Source organism: Rhineura floridana, chromosome 3, assembly GCF_030035675.1.
Source record: "Rhineura floridana isolate rRhiFlo1 chromosome 3, rRhiFlo1.hap2, whole genome shotgun sequence".
NCBI lineage: Eukaryota > Metazoa > Chordata > Lepidosauria > Squamata > Rhineuridae > Rhineura > Rhineura floridana.
This window is the reverse complement of record NC_084482.1, coordinates 42,375,577-42,393,443: the sequence shown is the minus strand read 5'-3', so window position 1 is coordinate 42,393,443 and position 17,867 is coordinate 42,375,577. Positions and strand designations below refer to the sequence as shown.

The 17,867-nt window shown below is 40.4% G+C and overlaps 1 protein-coding gene across 4 annotated transcripts in view; it reads right to left on the bottom strand.

The window, feature by feature from the left end:
* HELZ (helicase with zinc finger) overlaps window positions 1-17,867 on the bottom strand; it is a 215,500-nt gene that overhangs the window by 150,255 nt on the left and 47,378 nt on the right. For all 4 annotated transcript variants that reach the window (XM_061615575.1, XM_061615573.1, XM_061615576.1 and 1 more), the window contains 5 exons: window positions 17,816-17,852; window positions 12,416-12,540; window positions 9,361-9,417; window positions 7,832-7,883; window positions 6,327-6,402 (listed from right to left, as the gene is read on the bottom strand). In XM_061615575.1, the coding sequence (XP_061471559.1) occupies window positions 6,327-6,402; window positions 7,832-7,883; window positions 9,361-9,417; window positions 12,416-12,540; window positions 17,816-17,852 (347 nt within the window). The remainder of the gene's footprint in view (window positions 1-6,326; window positions 6,403-7,831; window positions 7,884-9,360; window positions 9,418-12,415; window positions 12,541-17,815; window positions 17,853-17,867) is intronic.

Genomic DNA, 17,867 nt, shown 5'->3' with positions numbered 1-17,867 from the left:
ACAACACAAGGAAGATGAGACAGATGAATATCCTACAGAATGGGTAAAAGAAGGGCCAATAGACACAGAAACAATGGATTTAATGTGGAAGTACTGTATTGAAGAATGAAATGAGAAAAATAAAAATCAACAAACATGCTGTATGAATTGTATGAATAAAGAAACAAAAACAAGAAATGAAATGGAAATAGAGACTGTATCAAAGTAATGAATAACAAAAATGATATGTATATATGTTTGTTGAAATGAATTGAAATTGTATTGTAAAAATGAAATAAGATAAATGTATTTTGCTTTCTGTGAGTCACAGATGGGGGCTGTTGGCCTGTTGTGCTATCTGTGTGTCTCACAGAAAGAGGTTCTGAAAACCTGAAGGAAAAGGGTTAACCAGAGCAAGGGAGAATGCCAGGTCTGTCAAGGCCAGCAGCTGGTTGGCAAGGGCAACAGCTCTGATAAGAACAGGACTCACGGCAGCTCTGGTGTGGGGGAATGTTGTATGTTGTATGGAAGGAGGACTGCGTTTGAGAAACCTAATGTCAGTAAAAGACTCTTACAAAGTACTTTGCTTGGCCTGGATTATTTCTGATCGAACCTGCTTCGGTACCGGCTTCCTGGACCGTACCAACACGTGCTGCAACACCATTTGCATACATATTGAGTTCAATGGGATTTACTCCCATGCAATCATGCTTGAAAATGAAATGGACTGCCTTCAAGTCCATTCCAACTTATGGTGACCCTATGAATAGGATTTTCATGGTAAGTGGTATTCAGAGGTGGTTTACCCATTGCCTTCCTCTGAGGCTGAGAGGCACTGCCCAAGGTCACCCAGTGAGCTTCATGGCTGTGTGGGGATTTGAACCCTGGTCTCCTAGGTCATAGCCCTAGGATAGGTAAAACTGACCATGGAGGAGGATGAGGGGGAGGGCGGAGGGGAGGGGAAGGAGGATTGGAGGGGCGAAAGGGAGGGATGAAGGAAGGGAGAAGGGGCAAGAGGGAGGGGATGGGGGAGGGGGCAGGTTTGATCATTGGCATGCTTTTTGAGTTCAGTGGGATTTACTCCTGTGCAATCATGCTTAGGATAGGTGAAACTGATCTGGGGGAGGGATGGGGGAAGGAGGAGGGGAGGAGAGGGTGGGGAGGAGATTGGGTGGGTGGGCACTGGGCAGAGACCCTTTCTTTTCCAAAAGGAAAACATTGTGAACAGTATCATTCTTTTTCAGGGTTTCCCCCACCTTTTTATTCTACAGCAGGCACATGTAGCCTCCCACCCAAATTTAAACCAAAGCTGTCTCTGGCCACATTCACACCAGACCTTAACTTCACTTTAGACAGTCATGGCTTCTACCAAAGAATCCTAGGAAGTGTAGTTTGTGAAGGGTGCTGAGAGTTGCTAGGAGATGCCCTGTTCCCCTCACAGAGCTTCAATCAGAGCGGCTGACTGTTAAACCACTCTGGCCACTGGAGCTCTGTCACGGAAATAGGAGTCTCCTCTTAGGACCCTTCACAAACTATACTTCCCAGGATTCTCTGGTGAAAGCCATGACTTTCTAAAGTGAAATAAAGGTCTGGTGTGGGTGTGGCCCCCTGATTAGGCAAGCCAAGCAGCTGTGAGTCTGGGTTTTAGAACACTAACAGTTGGTTCTTACTGAGCATGCCCAACATTATCATTGAATTCAATGCAAAATTTCTTAAATAAATTAAAAATCAGCCAGGCATTTTTTTAACTTTTAAACTGCAGACGATGAAGATCAGAGTATGGGGCAAGGTCAGTAATAGGATTACAGGTACTCTGTGAACATTGATGATTTTTAATGAATTTCAACAGATTAAGAGAACTCTGACAAGAAAAAAGTCCAACATGGGCATGGTTTCTCTCTCTTTTTACACTTTGGACTCTCGATTCTCTCTGTTTTGTGTATCACCCTGAAAACTTAGAAGATTCTGAACTCAGGACTACATGTTTTGTAAGGTTTTGTTTTGAAATCAGCTTATGGGAAGCATCAGAATGGGGGGGTATTTTCAATTTAACATTGCGGAATGCAAAAAATCCATGCTGACTATAGTATACAGCCACTCTCGTGGCTGTATAAATACTACAGTCATAACAGCTCCAGGGCACATCCCACTCACCCCACAAGGTGTTTTTGATATCTAACTCTTACTTTTCCCACAGTTAGAGCAAATTTTGCCAGCTGAGTAGTTATAAACATATCATTGCGTGCTAGCAAAATTCATATCTGCTCCAGGGAAAGTCTATTTGACAAGGAGCGAAGGATGTAGGAAAGAAATTTTAACCTTGGGGACTTATATAAGGAGCAGCTTAGTAAATAATGTACAGTGTCCTTGTGATGCCCCTGTAAATGTTGTACAGTAATTATGGTAAGTGTAGGTTTTGTAGTGTAAATGTAGTAAGTAGAGTGAGTGAGATGGGGGAGTAAATGGGTTGGAATATTGAAGAATGCTGAGTTGTGACTGGCTGAGCGTCTGGGTGGTTGAAGGTATAAATGAGAGAATGACGGTTGGTTGTTGTTGGTGGTTGGTTCTGGGTTTTGGAGGGGTGGATTTGTGTTTAGGCAGTAGTGAGGCAGGTTTTAGGACTAAGATAAAGAGAAAACTATTATATGTAACCACACGCATATTGACTGAACTTAAGTAATCTTGTTTATTCCTTGTGTTAATAAATAAATAGTTTTGGTTTAACAACATGTCTGATCCTTGGCTGGGATATCACAGACCAGAAGGGTGGGCAGAGCAAATACCAAAGCTGGGAACAGTATCAATGGTGACAGCAGTGAAGAGATAGTGTAACAATAGCAGGTACCCAAGGCAACCCAGGGCTGTAATCTTTAAAGGCAGAAAGATACAGGGGAGTTGTGGCTTGTAAGTGCACCCAGACACTACGTAGCAATTGGTCAAGAGGAGACTAAGGCACAGTCTCAGAGCAGTATTGCATTACAGAGTGTCACATGGTGGCGCTTAGTAGTGGGATTGTGAGAGACCTGTGCTGGGGCCAGTGTGAGAGATCCATTACAAGACCAGACCCTGAATAGGGGTCTGACAGTCCTCAACTTCACCAGATACACAGATACAAACTCTTTGTTGGGTTGGAATATTAGAAAACCTCCCATCCAGAAAAGCAGAGGGCACAGTCTGAAGTCACAAAGCTGTGAATGATTTTCTCAGGGGTGCCACTGTCAGAAATGTGAAGTATTGCTCCATGCCAAATGTTTTCTATAGTGGGTATCAAATAGAATATGACATTTGGGTAACTGAATAGAGGTCCCACTGTTTAGAATAAAGTTGGATTCTTTCTTTGAACAGCTGTTTAACTGTAGCAGAAGCGAAGGTAGGTAAAACTTCTGTGTTGATCCCATAAGCAGACAGAGTAGATTTAACAGAATTTACCCACCAGCTTTGGGATGGAGTTTGCAGTTGTTCTACAAGGCATTTCTTTGGCAGGCACAAATCATTCATATAAGCCAACTTCAGCCAATACAAGGCAAGTGAATCATGAACACAGGATTCTATAGAATATAGTCCTGTTCTGCCCTCGAAAGAAATGCAGGTGTACTTTGAGGGACAGCTAACAGGGATCTCATGAAGGAATTCTGCACAACCTCAAGAGCAGAGACATTTGTATACCCCCAAAGCTCTGTGCCATACAGCAGTTGTGGGACTATCTTCTTCCACAACTCCTCAACTGCAGGTGCAACCAAGCTCCTCCCTTGGAACTTAGAGAAATGCATCAGTGATTATATGGAATGGGAGTATTTCAACTTAACTGTATCCAAATGTGACTTCCATGAAAGTTGGGCATTAAACCCAAGTCCCAAGTATCTGAAATTACGTTGTTGTTCATGGGTTTATCATCCAACTTTCAAACATGGGTTTTTTTCTTCCTCCCCAAAACCACCATTTTGTTTTGGCATGATTGATAAATAGATGCTCCTTTGAACAAAACGTACTCAAACTTCTAAATAACCTTTGTCAAGAATAGCTAACTTTGGTCAAGCTGAAATGGGTCAAACAGAGAGAATTCTGGGAACCTGTGGTTCCCTGGGACACCCTACTGGGGGGAGATCCATGGCTCAGTGTCAGATGGACAATTTGCAACCTTGCAAGAAGATGCAACTGAACCTTAGCTGTTATCCCTTATCGGCTTCCTGGGATCAAAAGTCAGGAAGAGGGGGTGTTGTAGATCAGGACCCCTGGGTAATGCTGTCTAGTCCCCTTATCTTCAAAGGCTTCAAAGGAATGGATCACGGCAGGGGCAGAATATGGCTATTTGCCTCCCCCCTCCCTATGGACCGAGAAACTCCATAAAAATGAACGATATTCCTTCAGTTGTTCCCTATTTCCATCTACTTGACTCGCTTGAAGCTTTACAGAAAAGAAAAGCCGTTTGGGAACCAGGCTATTCTACTGTGAGTATAGGATCTTAAGTTTAGAAAGTTCTTTGTTATGTTCTTTGACTGTATTGAACCTCTCACCTTTGTTATGCCAATGTATCTCGTGTAGCCTGGCTGAGGGTGATTAGCTTTAAGGAAACAATTGCTGCTCTCTTTTTGTATATACCTTTCTTTCTTTTAAATAAACTACTCTTTTATCAATGGTGTGTATTGGCTTGAAACTAATTGTTCTAAATCTAGTCCCTGATCGCTGAACGCTACTGATTACTGAAAATTAATGTGGGTTAATACCCTTAGAACTCACGTAGCTCTCTGAGATCCCCTTGCTCAGAGAAGGAAACAGGAAAAAGGGGTGATGGCAGTTCTACCATTGGTTTAATCCTGAAGGAGGGATAGTTTGCCAGAAAAGCAGAGACCCAAAGGTGCTGGGACTGTTCTTGGAAGCAAAAAACTCCCCTTGGGGGGCTGAGGGCAAGGGACACCAGGGGGACAATTCTTTGACAACCTTCACATCCCAATTAATGTAGTGGAAATCATAGCTATGTCATCAGCATACAAGAAGACAGAGAGCTTGGAATCTAAAACTGAAACTGGGAAATATTCTGAACCACTCAAATCACGAACAATGCCATTGATATAAAAATTAACAAGGAAGGGAGCCAAGACGCATCCCTGGCGTACTCCTCTGATGGTTGGTATATTTTCTGATAGTAATACATTTGCCCCGAGCCTTGCCCTGAGAGAAGTATTAGAGGGCAGCATTTGTATTAAATACAATAACCTTCTGTCAATATTAGTGGCAGATAACGTTTGCCATAACCGGCCTCTGTCAATGAGATCAAAGCAGAAGTAAAATCCACAAAGGCAATGAAAAGCTCTTTTCTGCCATTTTGGTAGTATTTCTGGATCAGGTGATGTAGAATAAAGCACTGATCTATTGTGGACTTTCCTTTTATAAACCCTGCCTGCTCTTTGGCTATGACTGAGTTCTTAGTAGCCTCAAATTCCAATTTGCATAGCAAGTATTTAGAATACAATTTTGCAATGACACTGAGCAGGCTAATTGGTCTAAAACATTTTGGATCTGCCTTAGAACCTCTTTTAAGAATGGGCACAACTATACTTACTTCCCAACCCTGAAGAGTTTTCCCATGATGGTTCATATAGGTGAACATTTTAGCAAAAACTGGGCACCACCAGGCAGGATTTGATCTAAGCAATTCTGCAGGAAGCATATCCTCTCCTGGAGCTTTTTATGCAGGCAGAGAGTTAGTCAAGATATATATTTCATCTGGGATTACAGGGTCCCATTCAGGGCAGGAGGAGAGCAGTAAAGAACCTACATTATAGGGAATATTTAAAGTTAACTTGGTGATAGACTGAATGAAAAGGGAAGAAAAATGTATGTACCATTGTGATAAAGTAATTTGATTATCAATGGAACCATTACCCCCTTTTGTCACCAAGGTCCAAAATCTAGTTGAGTTCTTTTCCAAGGTTGTCAAACCTAACTCCATCCACAACTGGTGTATGCGCTTATCCTTTTTAGAATGCAGAAAATTTTTATACTCTCTACGGAGATGTATGTAGGAGTTGATAATCATGTTATACTTAGTCTTTTATTATGCACACACTAACAGGTTGATTGCTTACTAAGTATCACAGGAAGAGATTATGAATGTGCTCTGGAATTGCTGTTGCAATGAAGAATGGGATAGAAATGTTTTGAGAAAGCAAACAATAAAATGAAAAATATTTGTGAAAATCTTTTTTGGATCATTTTAGATATTATTTATAAACATTATTTATGTTTTCCACTACTACATATATTACTGCTCTCTGTTTCTCTCTGGTTTTGACGCCCTTGGAACAAACTTATAAACACTGACAAATATTGAAAAAATATTACTTTACCTTCTGCATAACGTGTACTCCTCACTACTTGTGACTCCCCTTGGTGGGGGCCGAAATTGCCAGCCATCCTGAGATCCTGTCACATAATTATAATATGAATGTGGTTTTTTGGTTGTATCAGGAAATACACTTTGGCTATTAAGATATGGGCCACATAATTGATTTTGTGTTGAGACAAACAACAGACAGGCTAATCCAATCCAATCGTTACTCTTTTTCAAGCATGGAGAGGCCATGCTCCCTGGCTCAATAGCAACAATCTTTTCATGTAGGATCTAGTGGAGGGTGGCTCTGAGGAAGTTTCTAACAGCTACTGGGTTGGATCTAGCTTCCACCTGCCCCCTTCCACAGAAGGATCTCTGACTTTCCTGCTGCCTCTTTTGCTCTCTAGCTCCCAGACCTTGCCCCCAAATGCTCCTCAGAGGGCCCAGGGGACCATGCTGAGTGGGCTGTAGCACGGGGCCTGAGGGATAAAGGGGACATTGTGGGAAATTAAGTGTCCCACACACAAAAAAACATTTTTGTCATCTCCTTCTCCCTAGCCCCTCGCACCACAGTCCAACCCATTTAGCAGGCCCTCGGGGAGCATTTCCTGGAGATTCTTGGGCTGATGAAGAAGGGACAGGTAAATCAGCATCCGATTTTCCCCTCTGGCAGGCAACCCATTACAATCAGAACCACCTGATTACTGTCCAATGCTAATAAAAAAAGCATAAAAGAGGCAGGGAGCCTGACACATTAGCTATACTACCTGGACATCATAGAGCTCTAAGCTTTTGGATGTATTCAATGCAGTAATTCCATAAATAGGAGGAGCTTCTTTTCAAGGGAAAGATGACTCACAGAAGACATCCTTCCGTGGATAGAGCAACTGCACCAAATGCAACCCACTGTGTCTAAGAAACCAGTGCCAGAAGCAGGGAAAGGCACCAACCTAGGAGTCCAAGCTCAGTGGAATGGAGTGCATATTAAAAACTGCACAACTGTTTCCTATCAGCACAGATGCTACACTAGGATCTAGTTTAGACATTCTGTAAAGGCATTAAACATTGACCGCTACTATATTACATGAGATAATCTATAAATCAGCTAAATTAATCTCAGGAAAGAGACTCATGCTCTGGCATATCAACTATGTTTTAGTAATTTGCAGCCCGGGACTCCTGCTGGGAGGAAGGGCAGGATATAAATCAAATAATAAATAAATAAATAAATATAAACTGTTTTTATTGAGTATGATTGTTTTTATGAGTTTTATAAGCCAGGCTTTACATTTTTAATTAAATACATAAAAATTAGCAAACAAGTAATTAGCACATCCTGTTAGTTCTCAGGTGTTATGGAGACACTTCAAAAAATGTCAGTTATAAACTTCCAAGTTATTCCTTATTATCATTGTTTTGTGTTCCATTGACACCAAATTGTGAGATAACCAGGGTTTAGCCACGTATTGTTAGACAATTGCAACCTTTTATTCAATAGTTGAAAAATCTATTTCTATTTACCTTCTTCCAATTCTTCTACATGGTATACTGAAGGTACTTTACCAGCTGCTGCCTGAAATCATACAGAATTTGTTGAGCACACAAGTCAAACAAAAAAGATTTTAAAACAGATTTCAAATATTATTCTGAATGATAACTGCAAAAAAGTGTAAATAGTGTGTTAAATATGCTCCACTTCAATTTTTCACAGGACAAAACAAATATAAATTTTAGCTTGTAACAGGTAATAGATGCCAACCCTGCATCTTCAACACTACTGTTTCCAGGACAGCTAATAAGGCTGTAAAATATTTTTTAAGCATTTAACAAACAAAAAAATGAGTGCAAAACAAACAAATAAAAGCAACAGAACACTAAAAACATGAAAATCTGAGCAGCAGAGTAAAAACAAATTTAATCCAAATTTAAAAGGCCTGGAAAAATTTAAAAAGTCTTTGGCTGGTGCACACATAAAAAGAGTAGGTGTCAGACGAGCCTCCTTGGAATGGGTATTCCAAAGGTAAGAAGCAACAACCCAAAAAGGCCCTCTCCCTGGTTGCCATCCCCCTAATCTTAGATGGCAGGAAGACCTGAAGAACATCCTCCAATGATTACCTTAGTGCACAGGTAGGTTCACATAGGAGAATGTACTCCTTCAGATAATTTAAGCACTGCTCTCTGCTAAAAAAACCCTGATAATTATTTCTCTAAACACGGTACAGGATCCACACGCACATTAATGCTTTTTAGAGCCTGATTCCTAGCAAAATCTCTTCTTGAAAAACCCACTCCTTAAGGGGACGTGCGCCCCTCCTTGGGGACTATGTCAAGTTAAAAGCCTGAGAAGAACCAGTTTCCTGGCATAATAAGTAAGATTTACCACCAAGGACTGCATTCATTAGAAATACTCACCATGCAGTAGTGGCAAAGGAAAAAAGAAAATCACTTCTGATGTTAAATGAATGTGGGAAATGGGCCTTTGAGACTCTTTCACAAATACGAAAGCTATCACACTATTTCTCTACATTTGATTGCACTTGATTATTGTGTTAACTGACTCAGTTGCAAAGCATCATGTTTGAGGTGATATGAAATCTCTGAAGAGTTTTACTTGAATGAGGGGCGGGGGGGAGCATGGTTAGAAAAAGAAGAGATGGGACCAAAGTGGGAAAGTATATGTTTTGAGGAGGAGGGGCAATGCACCAAAACACAGGCAATACACTGTTGCCAAGGGATCACAGAAACCTTGAGCTGGCTCTGACTAAAAATAGGCCTACAGTGGATAATTAATATTAGATAAAAGAATCATTTGCTACAGAAGAAAACATCAAAATATTCTCTTTTGTATTACAAACCAGAAAAAAAGCAATCTCTCATCTTTCTTATGTCTGTCTTTTTTAAATAGAAAGCAAACCTAAAAAAAGTAAGAAAATCAGCAAACATGTGGAAAGCTTTTTAAAAATGCTGGTTAAACTGTGCTAATAAAACTCAGCTTAGAAACTCCAAAGCTGTACACAAGAAATATTTTTCTTCCAGTATTGTAGCCTTACCTCTGTTTCAATTAGAAGTGTTTTCAGCCTCGTCAGATCTTTAGTTACCATCCCGTTCTGCCAAAAAACAATGTTATCACATGTTGCCAATTTGTCTTCTACAATATTAAATACGATAAAACCTTTTTTCTATCAATGTTTTACAAGGTTAATAAAACTGTAGCTCTGAGACACACTGGACCAAAAGAACAAAAGTTCGTAAGAAGGACCCTGCTGGATTAGGGTAAAGGGTCAACTAGTCCAGCATCCTGTTTTCACCGTGGCCAACCAGATGCCTCAATGGAAAACCTTCATGCAGGACCCGAGTGCAGCAGTGGTTTCCAGCAACTGGTATTCAAACACATACCCCCATTCTCAGTGGCATTTTTTACAACATAGTGTTTGGCTGAATGCTTATCTCCCATATTTGGGATCACTACAGAACAGTTTAAAATTGAATGAAAACACACTGAAAGTGCCGACAGACTTTTTTTAAATCGACAGAAAACTTTTAAGAGCATGGAAAACTTTTTACAACTTAAAAATGTGAGAAATTTATATGGGCAGCATTTATTACCTATAGCTTTTACTACAGTATTTCTATTTGGCAGAAGGTTTTTTAAATTCCTGATAAAATGCTTCTTTTCCAAGCGTAAACACGTCTGCAATGACACTCTTGATAACACTAAAGGACAGCTCAGAACCTCAGACCTGGAGGCGAGTCTGGCCAGCATTACTTGGTGAACCTGATACGAGAAGAACCGAGTCTTAAGTTCATATGCAATTTCACCCTGCCCTTTCTACCCCCCTTTCTTTTCCTCTGCAGTAGAATGTAATGCCTGATATTGTTAAATGTGAGCCCCAGCCCAAATGAGTTGCCAGACCCTTCCCTAGCAAAGGAAGCATGCCAGATACCAAAAGACAATTCATGTATGCCATTGAGGTCAAAACAATTTCCCTATTTTAAAAAAATAATCTATACAGAGCAATCCAAAAAGAGGCAGGGAGTACGAGGGGAAGAATCAAAGGCAGACAGAGCACCGACTCCAAAGCCCTGCCAGCCTTGTGCTGTCAGGGAAGTAGGAGCATGTTTTTCCTTTTTTAAAAAAGTGGTTTTCCATCAGCTGAAAAAAAAATCCCCCCCTCAATTGATCCCAATGTGCCAAGTCCAGAGCAGATGTACTTTTTAGCCTATTCCAGGGGGTGCATGAGGGGAATGGGAGGGCTTCCCCTGATCTGTCCCAAAACACCCCTGGAAAACCTCTTCTTTTTACTGTCTCTACTTTCGGAGCACCAATGGTAGAAGACGGACAGCTGCAGAAGTTTCCTAATCTTTCAAATATAACAACCCAAAAAAATAATATAAATCACATATATGGTTTTATTCAAATTCTGAATTTTTTTTACGTTAGAAGTTTAAAGTTTATGAGTGCGAATTTATCTTTTGTTTATGAATCAGTAGCTGCAAAAGAAAAGAGAACCCTTGAATTTTGAAAGAGAATTAAACAAGCAATGATTTTTAGCTATCTGTTTAAACCTTCTTTAGACAGCCAGTGTGGCATGGTTAGAGTGTTGGATTATGACCTGGAAGACCAGGGTTTGAATCCCCACACAGTCATGAAGCTCACTGGGTGACCTTGGGCCAGTCATTGCCTCTCAGTCTCAGAGGAAGGCAATGGTAAACCACCTCTGAATACCGCTTACCATACAAAACCTATTCATAGGGTCGCCATAAGTTGGGATCAACTTGAAGGCAGTTCCATTTTTATGTTTTCCTACCTTGAGTTAATTTGATGTTAATTAACCTATTCTTTGGATCACTTTTAGAAATATTAATCCTATTAACATAACATTCTATGAACGTACCACTACGTAAGAATTCCAAGGGAAGCCTGTGCGTAAGAAAGAGCCATTGCTCTGTGGAATGCAGTTCAAACCCAAAAAAGCTAAGGCTGTGGCCAGTCTGGTCTGAGAGTCTACCCTTCTTGGCAGACTAGTAGATGAAGCTCAGATGGCAGAAATAAAATAGCCAGCAAGAGGAGAGTTTTGGAGACTCCCTAATGGAAGGTGGAAAAGGGAATTTGACCTCTGCAAACAATCCTGAAAAGTGCTAGTCTGGAGCTGTCTGGCAACAGCAGTGGGCAGAGGCAACTGGTGCAGCTGCTGCTGCTCCTACATGAGTGTTAGAAATCTGTATTATTTTGTGTGCGTGTTTTTATTGTATTAAAACTGATCTATTTTTGTGGTTTTTTTATTGTATTATGTCGTTACACTTATGTTGTAAATCGCTTTGATATTTTTTATGAAATTGCAGTATACAAATATTTTTATAAATAAAATAAATAAATCAACTCTTCCTCCAGCCAGAATAAGGAAAAATGGGAAGTGAAGGCATTTTCCCTCAAAAAATGCAGGTGGTCCCCTCCTGTGCTATAAACACTCAACATCTTTCAATAAGAGCACACTCACTCAGATGCTAAAAACAAGGATAAAAATGCAAACACATGTTTCTGCTCTGTTAATCTGCTCAAAAAGTATTCCTTGAAGATTTAATTCAGATAAATAATGTTTAAAATCCGTGTGTTTCATCCATGGGTTGGGTTCCATCTGACTCAGCAGAATAACTCGCTATAAAAGGCGGGGGGGGGACGACACACAATTTTTGCCAAATTCTCCTTTCCCCTTCAGCTCCCTGCATCAACATCCATGCTATTCCGGAGGGTCCACCAACTCCCCAAAGCAGTTTTTCAGGGGACATAGGGGTCTGCAGGGGAAAGGAGGAACTACCGAAAATCAGCACCCCACGTCCACCCATGGGAATGACCAGTTTGTGAAGTTCTACTTCCTGCAAGTCTGAATCCAACCCAAAGTATTTGTTACTGTCTCAGAGTCATGGATATAGCTGGGACTCATGTTCCTCTTCATCTATAAACATTAATGTATTAAATATATTAACGTATTTACTAGGGCTCACCACCAATCAGTATAGTGCTGAAAGTTGCTGACATAGCCATCTTGTTACTAATCTAAAATGTATCAGTTCTAAAAGCTAAATAGATAATAAATTGCCACTTACCAGTGATTCACCCATCAGTGATTTAGAAAGGGCATTCGATACAATCTGCAGCTTCCCTTTAAGATGCATGCAGCAAAGCACTGCACGGAAAGTGTCATCTTCCTTGTCCAGTCCTTCTCCCAATACTAGAATGAAAACCAGATTCAATTATTTGTCACCATACAGAAATATTTAACTCAAGTCCCCCAGTTTGAATCACGTTAGAAAAAAATCAAGTGCTTTTTTTGAAATATCGTTTTAAAATATCCTCCCCGCTCTTGTTTCTCCTTTTACTCAAATTTTTGTTTTCACAATTTGTATCACACTTTCTAGCTCTGCTCTGAACTTAAACCTTGTGCTATACCTAAGGGGATGGGGTGGACAACCTGTGGCTCTCCAGATGTTGTTGCACTCTACTTCCCATCAGCCCCAGCCAGCATGGCCATTGTTCATCTGGGGGGGCCAACATCATTGCCAACATCCTCATCTTAGGAATTTGTTCTGCACAAGTCTTGTCACAATGAAGAGGACTTCTAAAATTCTACTGCAATTCTGCATGCTCTTCTGTAACTTTCAATACAGAAATCACAGAATACATTTCCAGTGAAATGAATCTGAAGGCAATCATCATCAACCTATTTATCCCAGAAGCAGTCCTAGTCAAATCAATGTTATGGGGATTTCTTTTATGCCTATACTGGCTTAATTTTAATAATACAAAATTAATTCAGGACATAAACATTGTGCTTCCAATGGCTATATGGACACAAAAGCCACAATTGCAGGACAAGGTGGAATTACAAAGCTTTCATTAATATCATAACCTATTTTTATTATAAACACAGAATATCATCTAATCAACATGGATGTACACAACTCTCCAATTAATGTGTGATTCAAAACAGTCAAGAATTTAGTGCTGGATCATCTCTAAAATTTCCACAAATATATATATATATAAATACTGTCAATAAGGACAGCACCACATTGGAACTAGCAGAGATATTGCATTTGTTCTGTGATGCCCTTTGTGTAAAGCCTGGTATTGGATTAGACAGGCAGTTCTTGTTATTGTTTGGAACTTAAATCAGTTAAGTATGGGACCTCTAACATGGCACCCTCAAATACCCATCTTGGCTACTCATCATTGGGGGTGGGGTGAGGACACACTTTTTTTGCAGCTAAAACAGTAATGAGGTGCTTTTGTGTTGTTATATACTATATGTATATTAATTTGTTGTACCCCACTGTTCCTTATATAGTGCCCATTAAAAACAAAATTAAAAAACATAAAATACAGACTATGAGAATCAGGAATACACTTGCACAAATAGTGCCACTCCCACTACGTTTCAAAGGCCTGCAAAAATAGGTTGGACTTTGCTTGTCTAAATTAATATAAAGTAGGGGACAGCCAAGTCTGTACTGGGGAGGAGATCCACAGACAGGCTGCTGCTATTGAGAAAGTGGCTCCACAGTCCATACTACACCAGGGTATCACAAGCAGGGGGGCAGTATTCAACTAGCTTGTCCCATCAGCACAAGGATTATCACTAGTGAAAAAAGACTTCCCCCCTCTCCGTCAACTGGGCCCTCCTCTAGAGGGTTGAGGGAACCCCTAGAACAGATTTAGGGGGTGTGGAAGAAGGAAGGAGGAGGGAAGTCTCATTACACTAGCAGTAACCCTTGCACTGATAGAACGCTGGCCCAGTGCTACATTTGGTACAACCTAGGGCCTCATAGAATCATTGAATAGTAGAGTTGGAAGGGGCCTAGAAGGCCATCAAGTCCAACCCCCTGCTTAATGCAGGCATCCAAATCAAAGCATTCCCGACAGATGGCTGTCCAGTTGCCTCTTGAATGCCTCCCGTGTCAGACAGCCCACTACCTCTCTAGGTAATTTGTCCATTGTCATATGGCTCTAACAGTTAGGAAGTTTTTCCTGATGTCCATTCGAAATCTGGCTTCCTGCAACTTGAGCCCATTATTCTGTGTCCCACACTCTGGGATGATCGAGAAGAGATCCCAGCCCTCCTCTGTGTGACAACCTTTCATGTACTTGAAGAGTGCTATCATATCTCCCCCTCAGTCTTCCCTTCTCCAGGATAAACATGCCCAGTTCTCTCCTCAGAGGGTTTTGTTTCCAGTCCCCTGATCATCCTTGTTGCCCTCCTCTGAACCTGTTCCAGTTTGTCTGCATCCTTCTTGAAGTGCAGAGACCAGAACTGGATGCAGTACTCAATATGAGACCTAACCAGTGCTGAATAGAGGAGAACTAATACTTCATGTGATTTGGAAACTATAGTTCTGTTAATGCAGCCTAATATAACATTTGCCTTTTTTGCAGCCACATCGCACTGTTGGCTCATATTCAGCTTGTGACCGACAATTCCAACCTCCTCCTGTGCAGATCTCAAAATCTGGGTTGCTTGGTACTGATGAAGACACTCCTAGTACTTGGGTATTAAGCCATTCAGGGCTTTGTGCACTAGTGTTAACACTGTGAACCTTATATCAAAATTGGTTAAAAGTGACAGGCGTGGGGGGAAATCAGGAATGGTGTAATATGATTCCACCTCACTGCTGGGCAGCAGCATTCTTCACCAGCTTGTGGACCTCTGAATGATCCAGAATTCCTGGATTACAATTGAGTAAAGCACATGCTTTGCAATCAGAAGATCCCAGGTTCAATCCCTGGTATCTCCAGGTAGGTATTGGAATGACCCCGCCTGAAACCCTGGAGAGCTACTGCCATTCAGTGTAGACAGCACTGAGCTAGATGGACCAATGGTCTGACTCAGAACAAGACAGCTTCCTATAATATCTCCTTCCAGTTCTATGCTTTATTATCTGTAGAGCTATCAGCCAAAAATATTTGTTGATTTATCTTGTAACCAATCAAATTTAAATAAATTGTACATTATTAACCTCAAAAAGGTGCCTTTTTGATAACAAAGAGAGAATAGCAAAAGCTGCCCCCTTTTGCTAGGAAAGGAATTATTTTCTTTTTCATTTGAAATTATAGTAATATACGACAACCAAAACAACACCTCATTCACAACAAATTAAAATTCCTCCCCCAATTTAGCTTTAGTTGTTTAATGCTTGAGTGTTAATTAATCTAGCAACCAAACCAATTAAAGCCTACAGCATAATTATCTGATGAGGAGAGTCATTTAAAAAGAAATAATTTTTAACCATTTCAGAATCAGAATATTGTAGTATAAGCATGGCAAGGATCATCAAAAATGCAAATTAAGTCCAAATGCAGGCACCTGAATATGAAAATTATATAGCATTCATCTGCTGCCGTGTCATGCTTCCAAAGTAATTCCCAGTGCTAAACATGAGCAACACAGAACTAGTACTACTCTGTGCAGTCTAGAATAGGGGGAGGGAACCCATGATCCTACGGATGTTGTTGGACAACTCTGCAGTCAGCACAGTCAATGGTCAAGAATGATGGGAGTCTAGCCCAGCAAGATATGGAGGGCCACAGGCTCCCCTTCTTTGGCCTGGAGAGCATAGAGTTTCTAAATACATACCTAAATTCCACTGACTCCAATATTTTGTTGTATCAGGTTATGAGTTAACAATGGTATTATTCAACCTTGGAACAGAGCAGGGAGACTCAACAACAGAGTCTATTTTCAACTACTACCAACTTGGAAGAAACAAATCACCAGGAATAGACGGCATACCAATAGAGTTGCTACAAGCTACTGAGACTGAATCTGTCCAAATATTGACAAGGATCTGTCAAGAAATATGGAAAACTAAACAATGGCCCACAGACTGGAAGCGTTCGATATATATCCCACTTCCAAAAAAAGGGGATCCCAGAGAATGCAGTAATTATTGAACTATTGCCTTAATATCCCATGCAAGTAAAGTAATGCTCAAGATTCTACAACAAAGGCTCTTACCATATATGGAGTGAGAAATGCCCGACGTCCAAGCTGGATTTAGAAAGTGAAGAGGCACCAGATATCATATTGCAAACACGTTGGATAATGGAACGGAGCAAGGAATTTCAGAAGAAAATCACCCTGTGCTTTATAGACTACAGCAAAGCCTTTGACTGTGTAGATCGTGAAAAACTATGGAATGCTTTAAAAGAAATGGGGGTGCCACAGCATCTGACTGTCCTGATGCGTAACCTATACTCTGGACAAGAGGCTATTGTAAGGACAGAATATGGAGAAACCGATTGGTTCCCCATTGGAAAGGGTGTGAGACAGGGGTGTATTTTATCACCCTATTTGTTTAATCTATACGCAGAACATATCATATGGAAAGCGGGATTGGACCAAGATGGTGTGAAAACTGGAGGGAGAAACATCAATAATTTAAGATATGCAGATGATACCATACTCTTAGCAGAAACCAGTAATGATTTGAAACGAATGTTGATGAAAGTTAAAGAGGAAAGCACAAAAGCAGGACTACAGCTGAACGTCAAGAAGACTGAAGTAATGACAACAGAAGATTTATGTAACTTTACAGTTGACAATGAGGACATTGAACTTGTCAAGGATTATCAATACCTCGGCACAGTCATTAACCAAAATGGAGACAATAGTCAAGAAATCAGAAAAAGGCTAGGACTGGGGAGGGCAGCTATGAGAGAACTAGAAAAGATCCTCAAATGCAAAGATGTATCACTGAACACCAAAGTCAGGATCATTCAGACCATGGTATTTCCGATCTCTATATATGGATGTGAAAGTTGGACAGTGAAAAAGGCAGATAAGAGAAAAATCAACTCATTTGAAATGTGGTGCTGGAGGAGAGCTTTGCGCATACCAAGGACTGCGAAAAAGACAAATAATTGGGTGTTAGATCAAATTAAACCAGAGCTATTACTTGAAGCTAAAATGTTGAAACTAAGGTTATCATACTTTGGACACATAATGAGAAGACATGATTCACTAGAAAAGATAATAATGCTGGGAAAAACAGAAGGAAGTAGAAAAAGAGGAAGGCCAAACAAGAGATGGATTGATTCCATAAAGGAAGCCACAGACCTGAACTTGCAAGATCTGAACAGGGTGGTTCATGACAGATGCTCTTGGAGGTCACTGATTCATAGGGTCGCCATAAGTCGTAATCGACTTGAAGGCACATAACAACAACAAATCAACTTCTTGCAATTATGAAGATGACTCTTTCACCTCTGCACAAAAAGTGCTTTAAAATTACTGGTGCTTACTGAACATACTCTGTGATGTATTGCATGATCCCCCCCCCCACCCGCAATTAAAATTTTAAAAAAGTGTTTTTAAAACCCACAGCAATACTTCCATGTTGGACAAATTTGTTTCACTGGAGAAAGAGATTTGAAGTCATTTTTTAATTCTTAAAACTCCAAAAAATTAACCGCAGTGCTATAAACTGTAAGAAATAATTGCATCTTCATACCATGCCTGCAGTCTTCATCTGCCTTTCCATAATTTTTCTGCAAAAAAGAAAA